Source organism: Drosophila erecta, unplaced genomic scaffold (genome assembly GCF_003286155.1).
Source record: "Drosophila erecta strain 14021-0224.00,06,07 unplaced genomic scaffold, DereRS2 tig00000092-arrow-pilon, whole genome shotgun sequence".
Lineage (NCBI taxonomy): Eukaryota > Metazoa > Arthropoda > Insecta > Diptera > Drosophilidae > Drosophila > Drosophila erecta.
The window spans coordinates 9,059,840-9,076,014 of NW_020825207.1; the positions used below are offsets into that span (position 1 = coordinate 9,059,840).

General features: G+C 48.5%; 6 protein-coding genes across 11 annotated transcripts; 3 read left to right on the forward strand and 3 right to left on the reverse strand.

The window, feature by feature from the left end:
• Nucleotides 1-250: 250 nt before the first annotated feature.
• On the reverse strand, nucleotides 251-827 carry LOC6548724 (lysozyme P). The gene has a single exon (XM_001975362.3). The coding sequence runs from the start codon at nucleotides 807-809 to the stop codon at nucleotides 363-365; it is 447 nt and encodes a 148-aa protein (XP_001975398.1). The 5' UTR covers nucleotides 810-827; the 3' UTR covers nucleotides 251-362.
• A 403-nt stretch (nucleotides 828-1,230) lies between these two features.
• LOC6548723 (major facilitator superfamily domain-containing protein 6) lies at nucleotides 1,231-9,036 on the reverse strand. 6 transcript variants are annotated; one of them, XM_001975361.3, is made up of 5 exons: nucleotides 8,358-9,032; nucleotides 4,921-5,039; nucleotides 3,414-3,633; nucleotides 3,051-3,196; nucleotides 1,231-2,990 (listed from the first exon to the last, which is right to left on the reverse strand). In XM_001975361.3, exons 3-5 carry the CDS (start codon nucleotides 3,472-3,474, stop codon nucleotides 1,581-1,583), a joined length of 1,617 nt encoding a protein of 538 aa, XP_001975397.1. In that variant the 5' UTR covers nucleotides 3,475-3,633; nucleotides 4,921-5,039; nucleotides 8,358-9,032; the 3' UTR covers nucleotides 1,231-1,580. The 6 variants fall into 6 exon arrangements, with proteins under 6 accessions (XP_001975397.1, XP_026835895.1, XP_026835899.1 ...); XM_026980094.1 differs by having other exon boundaries at nucleotides 4,835-5,039; nucleotides 8,358-8,444; XM_026980098.1 differs by lacking the exon at nucleotides 4,921-5,039 and having other exon boundaries at nucleotides 8,934-9,036.
• LOC6548722 (transferrin) lies at nucleotides 4,768-8,151 on the forward strand. The gene is made up of 4 exons (XM_001975360.3): nucleotides 4,768-5,000; nucleotides 5,886-6,253; nucleotides 6,320-6,622; nucleotides 6,679-8,151. Exons 1-4 carry the CDS (start codon nucleotides 4,907-4,909, stop codon nucleotides 8,056-8,058), a joined length of 2,145 nt encoding a protein of 714 aa, XP_001975396.1. The 5' UTR covers nucleotides 4,768-4,906; the 3' UTR covers nucleotides 8,059-8,151.
• On the forward strand, nucleotides 8,478-12,354 carry LOC6548721 (WD repeat-containing protein 60). The gene is made up of 3 exons (XM_001975359.3): nucleotides 8,478-8,623; nucleotides 9,052-11,160; nucleotides 11,235-12,354. Exons 1-3 carry the CDS (start codon nucleotides 8,588-8,590, stop codon nucleotides 12,252-12,254), a joined length of 3,165 nt encoding a protein of 1,054 aa, XP_001975395.1. The 5' UTR covers nucleotides 8,478-8,587; the 3' UTR covers nucleotides 12,255-12,354.
• A 246-nt stretch (nucleotides 12,355-12,600) lies between these two features.
• On the reverse strand, nucleotides 12,601-13,250 carry LOC6548720 (thyrotroph embryonic factor). The gene has a single exon (XM_001975358.2). It carries the CDS (start codon nucleotides 13,193-13,195, stop codon nucleotides 12,617-12,619), a length of 579 nt encoding a protein of 192 aa, XP_001975394.1. The 5' UTR covers nucleotides 13,196-13,250; the 3' UTR covers nucleotides 12,601-12,616.
• Nucleotides 13,251-14,962: 1,712 nt separating this feature from the next.
• On the forward strand, nucleotides 14,963-15,707 carry LOC6548653. The gene is made up of 2 exons (XM_001975357.3): nucleotides 14,963-15,257; nucleotides 15,317-15,707. The coding sequence occupies exons 1-2, from the start codon at nucleotides 15,082-15,084 to the stop codon at nucleotides 15,570-15,572; spliced, it is 432 nt and encodes a 143-aa protein (XP_001975393.1). The 5' UTR covers nucleotides 14,963-15,081; the 3' UTR covers nucleotides 15,573-15,707.
• The last annotated feature ends 468 nt before the right edge of the window (nucleotides 15,708-16,175 follow it).

Here is a 16,175-nt window from a genome sequence, read left to right on the forward strand (position 1 = left end):
ATAAGATAAGGTATTTAGCGAGATTCTTTCTATATGTCGACTTACATTTTATTTTACATATGCAAAGTAAAAAACTTAGCGGTTTGTTTTGAATACAAATTTGTGGTACCTTTTAAATAAGAAAATGCAGAGATATAGTCTGAACAACTTTTAATAGCTATTTTTATGCTTACACTTATATATATCGCTGTATAATATTAAAATAAGTAATCTCATTCATAATCATCATTTAACAAGACATTAAGACTTAAGGTTTCTACATGTGTATCCGTGTATTTTAAATCCATGTATTGGATCAGCTTAAGAGCTAAGTAAATAAATGTTCGTAGCCGAATTTATAAAGAATCATCCAATTTCGATCCTCAGCCCGAGTTTCTGTGGCGCCGCCGGAAACAGTGATTCACATTGGGCTTGACACCCTGACATCGGTTGTTCCAAGCCACCCAGGCGGAGAATCCTTGCTGTTTCCTGATGTATTTCGCACAGGCAATAGAATACCGGATATCGTTGCTCAACAGCAGGCGGCAGGGCAATCGACAGAGATCGTTGGAGGGACGACCATCCGCAGGCTTGCACCAGTAGCGATCGTTGATCTGGAACAGACCCCAGTCCACGGATCCATCCACGTTCGAGGGATTAATGGCCTGTGTGTTGAAGGAGCTCTCGCCCTCCACGAGGCACAGCCAGTCGGGCAGCTCGTTGTAGGGCATTCCGTAGCGATAGAGCTGACGGGCCAAGCTGCATCTGCCCACCTGCCTTCCATTGGCCAGTGATAGTGATAGGAGCACCAGCAGCCACGTGGGCCACATCTTCGGAAACAATGCAGGCTTCTAATGGAAACTCGGGGCTTATATAGCCATCCAGCTTGCGGCGAGATTCCGAACTTGACTTGGGCCAATCTAATTTTTACTAGCACTCATTTGGACAGCTCTGAAGTGTGGCCCACACTCGAGCATAAATTACCAACACTAGGCGACAAAGTTTTCAAGCCTAAACACTCTTCTACACAACGGCCATTCTTTAAATTTTTGAGCTATTTCGGAAAGGTTAACCGAGAAATCAGTAGACGATTTGATAGGAAGAAGTCGGTTAAATCTGATGGATATTCTAGTCAGGAAAAGAATTGATAGAGAATAAGATGAAATGAAATATCTCTGTTGAATGGGTGAATTATTTGTAGGTGGTATTATTTAAAAAACATACACATTTTTAACATATCTAGAAGCCCAATTCTGCAGATCAGTGTCAAACCCGTAACAGACTTTCAATTCGCGATCATTGAAACAGGCCGATCGGGCCAGTTTCGTTAATATATGGAGTGGGAATCGCTCGCCATTTAAGCGAGGCATCTGCCTGGCCCCAGATTCACTTTCAATGGGTTCTTTTGTGCGGTGCTCAGGTATTATATAACCATATTGACAGCTGGAGGGGCCGGAGCACTTGAGATCGCGTGTGCGCCAACAATGGAACACACAAAAACCGAGTGCAAAGTCATTCAACTTTTGGACAACTTGTCTTTCTTTTGTTTCTTAAAAATGCGTACAAAAATATGCAACAATAAATGGCATGTGATACTATATTTATCCCAAACGAATCTCCTCCATTTCCTGAGCTGGCGGCTGCTTGATCTCCTGCTCCGTGGGTGGCGCGTATGCCTGTTTCGGCAGGAACTGCCTCTTCCTGGAGGTGGGACGTATCACGATGTGTGCTACGCATGTGCAAATGGCGGCGATGGCAAAGTATTTGAAGCTCTCTCGTCCTCCCAGGCTGTTGAACATGAGTCCGCCGATTAGGGATCCGATGGAGAACCCAAGCCCATCATCCATTCCGGCCATCAGTCCTTGAACAGTTGCCGATGTACCCGGAGGAGCCACCGCCGAGGCGTAGGCCACGATGCAGGTGTAGCACAAGGCATAGGTAATGCCCTGGAAGAAGAGCTCCACACCCACCAGATACCAGGGATTGGGAATCCAGGCAATCAGCGACAGCCGCACAGCGTAGAAGAAAAAGCACATGCTCATGCAATGAACGTAGCCCAGCTTCTTGATGATCTTGCCGCTGTAGAAGAAGAAGGGCACCTCGCCGGCTAGACACTCGGCGGCCACCACTAGACCTTCGATCAACTTGATCTGGTGCATGTAACCAGTGGCCTCGGCCACCTGCTCCAAGTGCCAGAACATGAAGTATATGATGAAGGAGTCAATGATGCCAGCCATCGTGGCGAAGAACAGAAAGACCAGAATGGGTGGCTGGCGTACCAGTTGCCAAACATCGCTCCAGATGGACTCGGATCCACCCAGTTTCGGCAGCTTCAGCTTGGACACACTGAAGAGATCAAGCAAACTGAATACGCACATGATGATCAGTGCAGGCGTCAGACTTTTCACCGCATCCGTGGTCCACCAGTTGACTACGATTCCAGCTAGCATGGCCGTGGCTCCAAATCCAATGGTGCCCCACACCCTCTGCGCTCCGTACTTCCCCTGCTCCTCATCGCCCAGTAGGTCAAAGCAGCAGGCATCGGATATAGAGTTGGTCACGTTGAAGCCAACGATTCCAATGCAGAGCAGGCACACGAAAAGCCAGAACTTGCCAGCTCCATAGATGCAGCTATTTACATGACGCACCTCGCAGGATGCAGTGTTCCAGTCTACGGTTGTTGGTTGGGTGAGGCAGATGTGATGACTCTCGTTGCCATGAAGCAGATTCTGGCCAAGATTGAGACCTGCCTCGTTGGCTACAATTAGAGTGGAGAATTCTCCTCCTTCCTTTTCCTGAATGCATTTTGCCTGGTGAGTGGTTTGGCAAAATGCGTTGGAGGATTGAATGCTGGGCTTGCAATCGGGTGGATTCCCTAATAACGTCACATTCCATTGGGCACTTCCTTCCTCCAATGGGATGAAATGGGAGTTGTCGGGCAGGAAATAGAAGCCGGCAAAGGCCAGTGTCATGATGAGGATCAGGGCGATGAAGATGAACTTGCGCAGGCTCTGTAGGGGAAATGGTGGTTTAGTACAGGTACCATTAGCTACTCTGTGCATCAAGCTCACCGTGAAATAGTCGGCTAGGAAACCCACCAAGGGTTTGGCTAAAACATAGAGTAAGGGCAAGGCGGCCGTTATGTAGCCCATGACATCCGGCGGAACACCGATCTGCTTGCCAATCACCGACAGTTGTGGCAGTATGGGGCCCATGGCTGAAAGTAAATTAGAGCCATTTGCACATAATAACAAAATCAATACTTGTTTTTTTAAATTTGTAAATGTTCTGAACTGATTTCCAAGAAATCTTATCGAATCATACGTGTATATTCGGTAATGCCAGCATAAAGAATATTGATATACGAAGGAATACCGAGAATTGATTGGTATCAACTCCAATTCTGGATTGTTAAGATCAATCCTTGCACTCACCCGCCATGAAGAAGAAGAAGTGTGCCTTGATAGGCAGCAGGCGCCTGTTTAATCGCACCATTGTCCGATTCCAGTCTGTTAATTATGGCTAGTGTATCACAGTTCAGCTGTCTCCACGCAATCCTCTGGTTATTCCGGGTGAGAGGGTGTTCCTACCCAGATAAGATCATAATTTTCGCACGTCTTCTCTCGCCGTTCGACGTTCGTGGGGATCTGTCGTCTGGTGGAAAGTGTTTAAATCGCCACAGCGATATGGGTGTAAATCAGAGAATGCTAAACTATATCTAATCTCATCGTGATAAGATGCTAGTCCAGACCATGTAGACGGCAGAAATCGGCTGCATGCAAGTTCTATGGAGATAGCATATCAAAAAGCATATCTCTCCGGAACAAGGAGTCTTATCTGTCCGCACTTATGGCAAAATTAAGACCCTATGTGCGATTAAGATTGTAGGGCCTGCCATAATAAGAATGCCTTTGAGGCATGCTCAAGATCCCCTCTTGTGCCTTCTGCCATCCAACTGAATTAGTTATTGCGCGTTGTGTAAGTTCAATATAAGCTGAGATATTGTATACACTTTGCAGATAAAAACCGGTTTGCGGTGCCAAATCACTTGTAAACTTGACACAGAAAAAATTACTCTTTGGCAAACCCGAAATAATAATCGCTGGCATGAACTTTCGAAAATTGACCATTAATCAAACAAAATTTAGAAATACCTAGAAAAAACAGGGCAGGTAATGAAAAAAACCCCGAAGTGAAAATAATGTTAACTCAAGTTTTAGCCGGGAAGTCATAGAAGTGCTTTACTTGACTGCGTTAAGTTGTGATGATCACAAGTTTTGAATACAATGAAATTGCACAGCCGAGCGCCACAAGTGTATATTGCTAATAAAGTATCTTAATTATCTGCTGAGCAATTAGGTTCACGCGATTGAAATCCACCCACTAGTGACAATTACCCTGAGATCAAGTTGCATACGAACGCCAAGAGCTGCGATCACAGACTGAAGAAAACGACGCTGATCGGCATGCAGTTTGTATGGCCACTGATAAGTCAAGTTGGCCGATAAGGCATCAGTCAATCATAAGGTGGCTATACATTATACCCAGGCCAATTTGATAAAGCGCAGACTGCTTAGCAGGCAGCAGAAACCAAATTTGTTTGCAGGTGATCCCCAAATCCCAAAAGGTGCTAATCCATCAGAGAACTATCCAAAAACCCCACTTGACTCATCAGCTGGGCGTGCGTAGCTGCTTTGTATTCCATTATTCCGCCGATCTCGTTCTGCAGCCTGAGCTGCGGATTGCTCGGATCGGGTTTTACTCGCTGGCAGCTGGGAGGGCTGGCTTCAGTCGCCGTCGATCTTCCGCTGCGAGAGGTTCGGGCTTGGAACCAACTAGTCATTAAATTACTAACTCAATCCGACTTGTCGCCGATCTCCAGTGCGAATTAACAATTAACGAGCAGTTGACGCAATCAGAGCTCAGAATGCAGTGGCTTACATGTATTTTGGTGGGGCTGTTTGCCTCGTTCTTATCAGTATCAATGTGCGTGGCTGTGCAGCCGCCCGACGATGGAAAATGTAAGTCAATCAAAGATGAGGGGGCGTATTGCCTTTTGTCTGGAAGTATAAATAGCAAACATGCAAACTGTGAGATTAGTAGACATACGGATGCCGATAAGTGATTGCTGTGCTTGTGATTGTAATTAAAATCTTTGTGAAAGCTGGAGTAAATACAAGATGATCATTACAGCAAGATTGAAGTGGAAATTAATTGAAAAATTAAGTCATTTTGAAAATGCAATAACATTTCCTTGAAGTTATGTTTGTTTACTAATCATCAGAAGCACTAGACTATGAAATATTGAGCTGTAAAGAGTGACAGCCATTGATTGCATTTTAAGCATATGATATCTTCTCAAGCAAAAATGCTAGTCAATCTAAATAAAGCTATAAACTAAAAATAAACTTTTAATTGGCCATAAAACCACTTTAAAAAACTCCAATCGTGGATCTTCAAATCGAAATGCACTGCGAGAGAGCAGCTGACCTTGGCACTCCGCCGGGTGTAATCCAAATCCGCTGGTGACAGTACACACCTGTACACAAATGACGGTCAAAAACCTGTCCCGACCTTGCAGCTCGTGATCCACTGCCCAAAAAGCGTCCGGGCAGAACTGACTCGACTCCAGTTTGCGCCATTACGCCAATTCTGCGAATGCAGCTCACTTCATCAGGTTTCCCCCGACACCTGAGGGGAATTTTAAATTCAAAACAGAAAAGGGAAATACCCCGCAGATGATATCTTTTCCGAAAACTGCATGCGGCAGAAGCGCCAAAAGATACTTCAAAATGAATACAATCATAATTGATAGCGCGGCTGGGAACTGGTTTTTAGCGTATTTACTAAGCGTTTACTGGGCAAATGTCCAAACTATATTAATTGACTTGCTCCTCCTCCCGCAGTGCGTGTTTGTGTGGTGGAATCGCGTGGCGTTTATCGGAAAACCCCCAAGTTCTGTCCGCTGCTGGCGGCGAAGAGCAACATCGAGTGCGTCATCGGCGTGGATCGGTTGGATTGCGTGAGGCGTATCCACAAGGGCACCGCGCACTTTGGAGTGCTCACCTCAGAGGATCTGGTGGCCGCCCGATGGGCCAGCGTGGAGATCCTGGTGGCCAGCGAGCTGCGCTCCCATGAGTCGCACTTTGAGTACGAAATTGTGGCTGTGGTGGACAACCAAGCCAATATCCACACAGTTCATGACCTGCGCGGGGCAAGGCTGTGCCATCCTGGCTACGGCTTGGGCAATCACTGGACGGAGGTCCTGGCAAATGTAGGTCACCTTAATAGCGATCTCTTAAAAGTACTCCAATTTTGATTCTATATGCCTTCGTTACAGTACTTCGAAGCTGCAATGGTCTCAAAGACCTGCGATCCCGAAATGACCGTCACGGAGGACCGGATCGCATCCACAGCCAAGTATTTCGGGCCCAGTTGCAAGGCTGGTCCTTGGGTGCCCGATCCCAAGCAGGATCGCATCCTGAAGAGCCGATATCCCTCGCTGTGCCAAATGTGCTATGAGCCGGACAGCTGTGACCAGACCGACAAGCACTGGGGACGTCGTGGAGCGCTCTATTGTCTGACCAGTGGTGGCGGCAATGTGGCCTGGGCTCGTCTGGATGACGTGCGAAGTCATTTTGGGGTGAGTTTGATACATAACCTTAATTCTCATCCTAAACCTAACTGGGTACCCTTCAGTTCTCTGGCATTGCGCCCCAGTCGGATCCCTCGGACTACAGCTACCTCTGCCCAGATGGTCATCTGCAGCCGTTGAACGCCAGTCAACCCTGTGTTTGGGTGGCCAAGCCGTGGCCCGTGGTGGCTGCCCGTCGGACACATGCCGCCCAAGTGCAGCGCCTGGTCACTGGTCTTACTCATGACGAGCCAGATAGTTGGCAGAATGCCCTACTCAGTCTGCTGGAGACGTACCACGTTTTCACTGTCCCGCTGGATAATGTGATAGCCATTGATGACTACCTGGAACAGGCCACCGCATTCCAGTCGGCCTACAGCTTCCCGGAATGCAATCCGCCGCGTTCCATTGTCTTCTGCACGACTTCCATCATCCAGCACATCAAGTGCTCCTGGCTGCAGGAGGCATCTCAGGTTTATGGTGTGCAACCGAATATTCAGTGCGTCCGCACCATGGATGTGCAACAGTGCCTGGATAATACCAAGTTCAAGGAGACAGATGTGGTGTTGGTGGATCAGGAAATGCGGGTGAAAGCTCAGCGGGATTACAATCTAGTGCCACTACTTTACGAGTTCGCAGCAGATATGCATGATCGGTACGTGACCATTGCGCTCGTGCACAAGGATGCCAGGTTCGAGAGCTTTAGGGATCTGAAAGGAGCCAGAGCCTGTTTGCCATCCTATGAGGGAGCTGCCCATTTGTCCGTTCAGGAGACTATTGTGAATGCCACTGGCAAGGTGCAGTCGCTGCACTCCTTCTTCCACCGCGACTCCTGTTTGTGGAATCCACAGAGCGGACGCAAGTGTCCTCTTCACTACCAGGGCGACGAGGGTGCCCTGCGTTGCCTTTCCGAGGGCGCCGACGTGGCCTTCCTCAGCTCGGATATGTACAAGAAGTACGTGGCTGGCAATCTCACCTCCAATTGGTTGACTCCAGGAAACCACAAGGATTTCCGGGTGCTGTGCCCCTACGGTGGCATCGAAAAGCGCTCCAATTTCGTGTACTGCTACCTCCATTGGACCACCCGTGGCCACCTGATGACGCACAACTCCTCGCTGACGCGGCGCAATGAGATCTATAACTCGTTGCGCGATATGGATCAGTTGTTTGGTAGAAAGTACAAGAGTGAGACGCGTTCATTTACCCTCTACGGCATCTTTGATAAGAGGAACAATGTGCTGTTCCGAGACGACACCGATGGACTTCTGGGTCTCCAGGAGCTGCACCGCGATAATGCCAAGCGGGTGATGGAGCACATCTACGACCGGTATGCCAACACGCAGTACTACAGGAATTTTGATGACAGTGGAGCCATGAAATCCAGCCACAGCTTATGGGTATTGCTTGTCTGCTTATTATGTGCAGGGGGTCAGCAATTTGCCTAGTACCGAGCTCAACACTAATCTTATTTATTGTGATATTACGCTAAACTTAAGTTAAGAATAACAATGGCTTCAAACCGAGCTTTATCACCCAAACGGACTTTTTAAATTTGAAAATGGGCGGCTATGGTCGATGAAAACCTATCGGTCGAACAATCGATAACATTCGCAAATCAAATGTAGTTATAGTTCAAAAGGCGTTGAAATAGTTTAGCATTACATTCCCTTAAATAAATCATTGAATTGTAGTGAAAGTTGAAAGCATTTGACTAAATTTAATTGTTCATCCTTTTAATACCTACCAGTTGCATTCAAACATGCCGGCCCTTTTCAGCACTGGCGAATCAGCTGATTGTGTTATTGCTGGCCCATTTGTTGTTACTATGTACAAGGAATTGGTTGCCAAGGAAACAGGAAAAAATGTCACAACTGAGCTGCATTACGATTGATTAAATATACGTGGCGTTCGGCATTAACTCCTATTAATTGGCAATACAATTAAGCACTTTAAGCAGCATTTGTTCCTTCTAAAATGTCAAAAATTGCGGGGCGAACCAGCAGCAAGAACGTAAGCCCAAAGAAAGGCACTTAAAAACGGAAAATACATATATCAAAAGCACTGGCATATAGTACACCTTTCCATTGATTGGCAGCCGAAAGCGATTTCACTTTTTTGCATATATATTTTGCATTTCACTCGCACACAAAAACCCAAACAAATGAAACTTCTACCATTTACACCTGGCGCACAGTTAGATTTGCAGCTTTAGTTTTCGAATTAATAACAAAAAAAGACGTATTGCCCAATAGCACACACTTCAGCATTTTAATAGCACAGCACAAATGTAATAGCATTTAATTAAAACTAATAAACGAACCGATCGCCACACAGAAAAAAAAATATGATAAGATTGGGTCAGTGCTGTAAAGTGCTAAGGAACAGTGCTGCAAAACTAGGCACGCCGTTAAGAGTTCGAAAATCTCTTGAAATTGCAGGTCAAAACGGAAGTGCCAAGGAAGGTCACTAAATCACCAGCAACAAGTGGACCGGCCACCACAAGGGAATCAAAGGAGCGAAGGTCACTGGTCAAGCAACCGGATAGCTTGGAAGGTGAAAAAATTGCGAGGAAAACCACAACAGCAGCGCAACCTTCGAGCACCAGCAAAAAGCCATTAGCCACGGGGAAAAACAAGGAAAGGGAGTCCTTGAGCAAAAGGACCACTCCGTCCCCAGGTGCGTTGCGTGCCACCACCAGACACACAACCACAAACACAACCACAAACCCACCCCTGCAGTCCAAGACCACCAAGACCGCGAAGCCCGTGTCCAAATCGAAACCCAATGCAGTTCTGGACACGTATCACAGTGTCACAGTTGCCTCGCCACCGCAAAAGCGCAGAGGACAGGCGGAGCAGGAGAAGGAATCGCCCACGCCTCCTTCAAAGGAATATTCCCCTGTTGCTCAGGCTAAAAAGGAGCACAAGTCCAACTCTCTTTCCAAAGGAGATGCTCGTGCTGTTCCGGCAAGAGCCAGAACTTATACCCGCACCTTGGATCCCGAGGAAGTGGTCATCCTCAAGCGTGCATCCGCCAAGCAAAGGAGCGAAGTGGAGGCCAAGGAATCACAGCCTGTGAAACAGCCAGTGGCCTTTGAAGTCAAGTTCGATGAAGCCAAAAAGCCAGACCCAGAATCCGATCACTACTCCGATGACTTTGAGTCCTATGAATCTGATTTCGAAACCGATGCCAGCACGCCAGTGGAGGAAGAATCCGATGAAGGACAGGAACCCTCATCCTCCGAAGCGGAAGTGGAAGAGGAACGTGAGGTGGAGGAAGAGGACTCGGAGCCCACCCAAAACCCCATCACGGTGATCCCACGCGACAAGGATCAGGAACGGAAACTGGACTCCGGCCACTATGACATGCATTTGCGCCGGAATCCCTTAGGCAGTCTGTCCACGCAGAATCAGTATGATAGTTTTGACACCAACTCAATGGCCAACTCAGAGCAACTGGACTCCGGCATCAGCACCAACGGCGTGGAGAAGCCCAGGAGTGGAGAGGCCAACGTGTACTACGGTGGCTATTCGGGTTTTGTGTCCCATCCCGTGATCAGTCGTCGCGGCGAAGAGCTGATGGCCAAGTTGCGTTTCGACCAACTGAACTACCACCTGTTCGAGATGAAGCCCCTCAGCTACGAGGGATTCATGCAGAGCTATGGAAAGCTGAATGCCAGTCAAGTGGCCACGCAGACGCAGTCGCCCCAAATGGACGGCGAGTGCCAGACGCTGGAGGTGCACAGTCGAAGCAGCTGGACCCAACATCCGCCCCACTACGGTGGGCAGTTGGTCCTCAGCTGCAGTGACGATGCGGAGCTGGATGCAACATCTAGCAACCAACCTGCAGATGAATACGAAGCTAGCATTACGCGATTGGAGCAAGTACATCGCCTGGAGCAGGCGCGCTCCCAGCAACAGCAGCAAAAGAGATTGGCCAAGAGCACCGACCTGGAGCGACTGAATTCGTTTCTTCACAAGGCCGGTAGACTCATGTGCATGGTTTTGGAGGGCAATAAAAACCACGGACAGGGCACTAGTCCTCGAAGTGTACCACTCCAGACAGGACTCCTCAACGCTCTGCCGGTGCGCCGTATCTTTGGAAGTGCCGGAAATGGACACCTGGTGGTCACTGTGCATGAGTGCCCACCGGACAGCAACGTCTATAAGGAGGACTTTGCCAGCCTGCTGATGGTGTGGTCCCTGGCCAATCCTGGCCAGCCATTGCGCCTGCTTTCCACCTGGGCGGAAGTCTGCCGGGTGGCGCTCTCTGGCGAGGCACAGGATATCGTGGTGGCCGGACTGAAGGATGGCAGCGTGGCCATGTGGGATCTGCGCGAGACGCACAGTTACTGCTCCAAGCTGGATGGCCATCTGACCCACTTTGCAGCCACACAGTCGGTGGTTCCCATGCCGGAGCAACAGGACAAGGAGGTGAATGCCATGGACCTGGGCGCCGTGGTGGATGTGCGCAGTTTTAGATCACATTTCAATGTTGGAGGAATAGCTGCCACAAGTGGCTTGCAGAGGACGTACAAGGAAGTTCAGGTATGTTTTTATGAAATAAAAATTTGAAATTTATAATACAAAATGGTATGGTATGGTACTGTATCCTTTTACAGTACGCCTCGCTGAACGACTCGGGCCTGCTGACCATGTGGACTCTGGTGGAGGGAGCCTCGTCCAGCAACAGCAACGAGTTCAGTTCCCCGTGGGCGCGGGTGAAGCTCCTGCAAAGTGGCAGCTGTGATCTGAGGAGCTATCTGGAGCGACGCCTCCTGAAGAGCCATCAGAGTGGGTACGAGAAGACCAAATCCCTGTTCCAGGGCAACATCTACAGCGATGATGTGCTGCGGGAGCTGAATGAGACGCAAACGCTGACCACGGCGCTCCAGGGACAGGGATTGCAGGGCCTGCGCTTCACCAGCATCGATACGGGCAGTGAGCTCATCTATGTGTGCACCAACCGGAACTTTGTGCTCTGCTGCACCCGAAGTCTGAAGACGGAACGCTTCACGAGAATCGCTGTGAACGAAAGTCGTTTCCTGTTCCCCACCTCGTTGTGTGTGCTCTCCAACGAGAACTATGTGGCCGTGGGTCTGTCCAATGGCTCTGTGATCATACTCAACTGCAACCAGCGGCAGAGACAGCGCCAGAGGAATCAGCAGAGGCCCAAGACCGGACTGCCGCCGACTGCTGTTGAAGCCGATCCCGAGACGGGCAAATCCTGTGCCATTCAAAACATCATACTCAACGAGCGAAGATCGCTTGACCAGCAGATGGATCACAGTCCCTCGTACGATGCCCGACCCAACACAGCTCTGGAGCTGATTGAGCGACCCAGGCGTTCCTACGAAATGCGGATCTTTGACCAGCAGCTGCTCCTTAGTGGCAGCGGGCTGCGTCAGCATCTCGTCCAGGCTCTGATCCTCTCCAGCGACGGCTGGCAGCTTTCTGCCCTCACCAATGGCACTGTGCGCCACTACGACTTCTATCGCGACAGGGAGCTACCCGTGGAGGAGCCCATGAACACTCGCCTCAAAGTGACGGACATTGCCTGTGCTCGCAGTTCTGGACAGGAGCAGGTTCTGCTCATCCTGGACTCGGCAGGCAAGGTGCAGTCGCGCACACTTGGCCACTAGCTTGTTAAATATTTTCTAATTATTTGTATGCGTTTGTTGAAAACTTTTTTAAAATGAAATACACTCGATCTAGTCCTACACACTTTTAATAAATTGTAATGGTTTCTATTTCACAATTTAAAGATAGATTATATAGATGTATATGATTTAATAGCACTTTTTTCGATGTCGGTTTCTTCAACTTAGGAGATGGGCCAATATATCTGAACAACATATTTTAAGGGACACCTACTTATATCCTTAGTATTTATTTTAAACATTTATTAACAAAAGCTCATCAAACTAAATAATCTCACTAGCTCCCCTCATTGATATGTACATTTTCCAAGCTGCTCTCCTAACCCGGTTTCTTATCCGGCAACTTACAGCTGTCTGGCCATGGACAACATGCCGCCGGCTGTTGTGGCTCCGAGGAGCTGCCGCACCGCTTGCAGTTCATCCCGAAGCGCCAGGACCTGTGCCCGCAGAATGGAGTTCTCCTGCTCCAGCAGAGCCGCTCGGAAAGCTATCCGATCCTCGCGGATCTTACGTGCATCCCTGGACTTCTTGGCCGCCTCGTTGTTCCGCTTGCGCCGCTCAAAGTACTTGGCATCCTTTTGGGCCTCCGGAATGGGTCGCTTTTCGCCGCGAACCCGACGGTGCACAAAACCCGGAAACATTCCGCCTCCCATCACGCCCACACGATTGAGCTCCATCAGTGGAAATTCCAGGGCCTGGAGAGCGTGACTTGGTGGTGCGATGTACTCGAAGGCGGGAAGCGATTCCGCGGATCTCTTGCCACCGATCATGCCGGGAAAGCCCAGGCCGGTCAGGCGGAGATTCTGGGGAATGGAAATGGAGTATGACGGATTGTTCTTGGACTCCAGGTCCGCATCCAGGTCGGAGTGCATCGACACGGTCTCGGTGACATCCAGGATGGGCGACTGGGCGGGCGAGTGCATCCTTTATCGGTGACTTCCGTTCGCGCCGACGGCCGGGCTATATCTGAATCCAGCTCCTGGTTATGGCCCTGCTACTGGCGACCACCTGCCTGCCGCGGTAATTATAGGTTCTTGTCACACAACCCCCCACACACAGACACCCCCATTTTGGGGCTAATTCTAAGCCAGCCACAACCCTCCATCGCCGGCTGATTCAACCAATCACGCAATGTTGACGGTAATTATTCGTCAAATACATGACACTTGGCCGGGGCCGCATGGCATTTATTTGTGCTGCCCGGTTACAAGGACTTCATATAACTGGTTAGCCAGATTACAAGCCCCAGCCCCAGCCCCAGCCCAGTCCAGTCCATCGACTTCCTCCCTCGCCCGCCCGCTGCCAACTTCTTGGCCCTTTGAGTTGGTCAACTGTTATGTGGTGGGGCGGAGATTGGAAGAATTTCCTATTTCCCAGGCGCTGACCAATGAGAGTGACCCTGGCTATCGACCGACATTTTGTGGACGAATGTTCCACGGTAACAGCGGTAATAGTCTGAAAGAGGCGTGGCGGAAGCCCCAAAGTAATTGCACTCACTGAAAGTAATGCTCGCAGGATCGGAGGTTTTAATTAGCAGTATATTTCTAACTATAAAGTAAATTTGAAGTACTTGAAAAGAAATTCAAAGATACAACATTTTGAGTCATTACATAAAAATTTTACGAAATATCTTTGTCCTTTAAATTTTATAATAGATATAATATCTTCCCAGTTAAAAGATGAAATGATTTTTTGTAAATTCTAAGAATTTACAAGGTTTTAGGTAATCCAGAATAAGTATAGTATAGGTAGATGAAAGAGAATTTTCCAAAGATTTTCTGGCCTAAAGTTTTTTCCAGCATATACCAATCGATTTCAGTAGCTCGAAAACAAATTTCTCCTCTAGATGAACTCCAAAAACTGCAGTGTCACAAAGTTGCAATTCGCCTAATCCACTATTATTAAGACATCAAAAAGTTATGCCCAAGTTTAATTTGATCAAGCATGATTCTCCAAAATCGTAAAATATACTTGTCTTCCGGAAACGCGACTCACGACATCCAAGACCCCACATATCTAAAAGCCATCGACATGTAAATGAACTCCGTGTGTCGTCTTCAACCCGTTCCGTTTCGGGTTGAGAAAGTGTCACCTGTTTGCCGGGGCAAATTGGCAGTTTGGGTCACGGAGTCCTTGCCGTCTCCCGCAACCGGAAGTCGCATCCTTATGGCGTTTCATAATGTATGCGCTAATTTATTATCTGTTGGCAAAAGTTGGGCCATAGTTAACCCTTTGACTGTCATGCTACCAATGTCATTCATGTTCTTTTGGCCCAACTGAGTACTGAACCCGGCTATAATGGATTGCGTGCCGGAGTGACATGTCTGGAGAATTGGAGGCAGTCTAATATCATTAAAAGGGTTGAGCGAGATGGATTCAGGATATACAAGCAGTACGTTTCGGAATCGGTTTGAATTAGTTGCATTACCGAACCACCGAGCTCTATGGACTAAGTCCAATTCATTTGACCCACCCCGGGGACCCATTGCTAATGCATTGGGAGGATCGTTTTGGACATTGGCTATTTGTGCGTTAGACAAATTACCGGGTAATATAGCCAGTCGAACATGTTATTGTTTCGATGTTTGTTTGGCCAGTAATTGAGGAGCAAACCTCGGGGACTTGCGTTGGACAAACCGTTAATGACACCTTTAATTGGATGACATTAGCACCCGTGCACATTATGTCCAGGAGCATGACCAAGTGGGCCCTGCCTCATACAGTCACAGCATAGGCTTCGCTCTGCCTGTCCTGGAATAGTATTCCCTGATAACTCACTAGAACAAATATCTCCTATATAAGCAGAAGAATGTGTGACGAAGGCACGATCAGGGACTGTGAGCCCACCACTTTGCGGCTTCCCTTCAACAGCTACCACATCAATTTGCCTCTTTATATTTTGGACATGGTGCGCATCTTCCAGGATCATCCCAAGTACAGCAATGGTATCCACGAGGAGCACATCCTGGAGATGCTGGAAAAGGAGTAAGTCAGATTGAGTGATATAATTAAAAGCATACAATATGCTACAGTCCCTTAAATAGACCCTTTGCCTGCGGGGATCTGGAGTCGCAGGTGAAGACGGCTCTGCTGGACCTCACGGCCAAGGGATTCATACGCTTCATTACCAATGGATACCGCACTTTGGGACCCATCGCCAAGCTCTCCAATGCCCGTTCCGTGCGCCACTTCAACATGACATGGCAGCGCATTGCCGAGCTGCAGAAGGTCAACTGCCCGAGCCTGGAGGCGGGATCCATCTTCAGCGGGCCCTGTACCCAGCGTGCATCCAACTACTGAAGTTTTCCCTTTTCGTTGTGTTAACCATTTCGTTTTTTGAGTTCCGTTCCTTCTAGAGCAGCAGTAACACTCCACACACACAGACACAACCTTTTTCCAAATTGTAATCGTCTAGTAAAATTCCTGCAAATCCAAGTTTCGGGGTAGTTCAGTACGGTTGGTCATAATCATCATTATGTTGGGAACACATGTCGCGGGGTCTGCCATCCTTTTGACACTTAACCAGGCTAATTGTTCTCAGGGGTTGGTAGGTCGCAGGTGTTTATAGGGGAAATGCTTCCGAAACTGATTTAAGTATTGCCTTAGGAAAGGCCAACTATCCCTGGTTGTGATCTGGAGTACATCCCCGACGAACTGTGCCCCAAAGTGACCCTTGGCCAGGCCCATTACCCTTTTGGCCGAATCGTTTAAATTGTCAACACCAGCACAATGGAGGACACAAGGAGGACCTGTCGTCATCGCAGTCCACATATGCGTCCGCGAAGCAAACACGCATGGGATCCCGGCCAGGTGGTATTTATTGCCTCTCTAATCGTTGCGGCATAATCTATTAGCACCCCACCGACAGATCCGCGCTTCCAAGTCCAAAACGGTGTCCCTTGA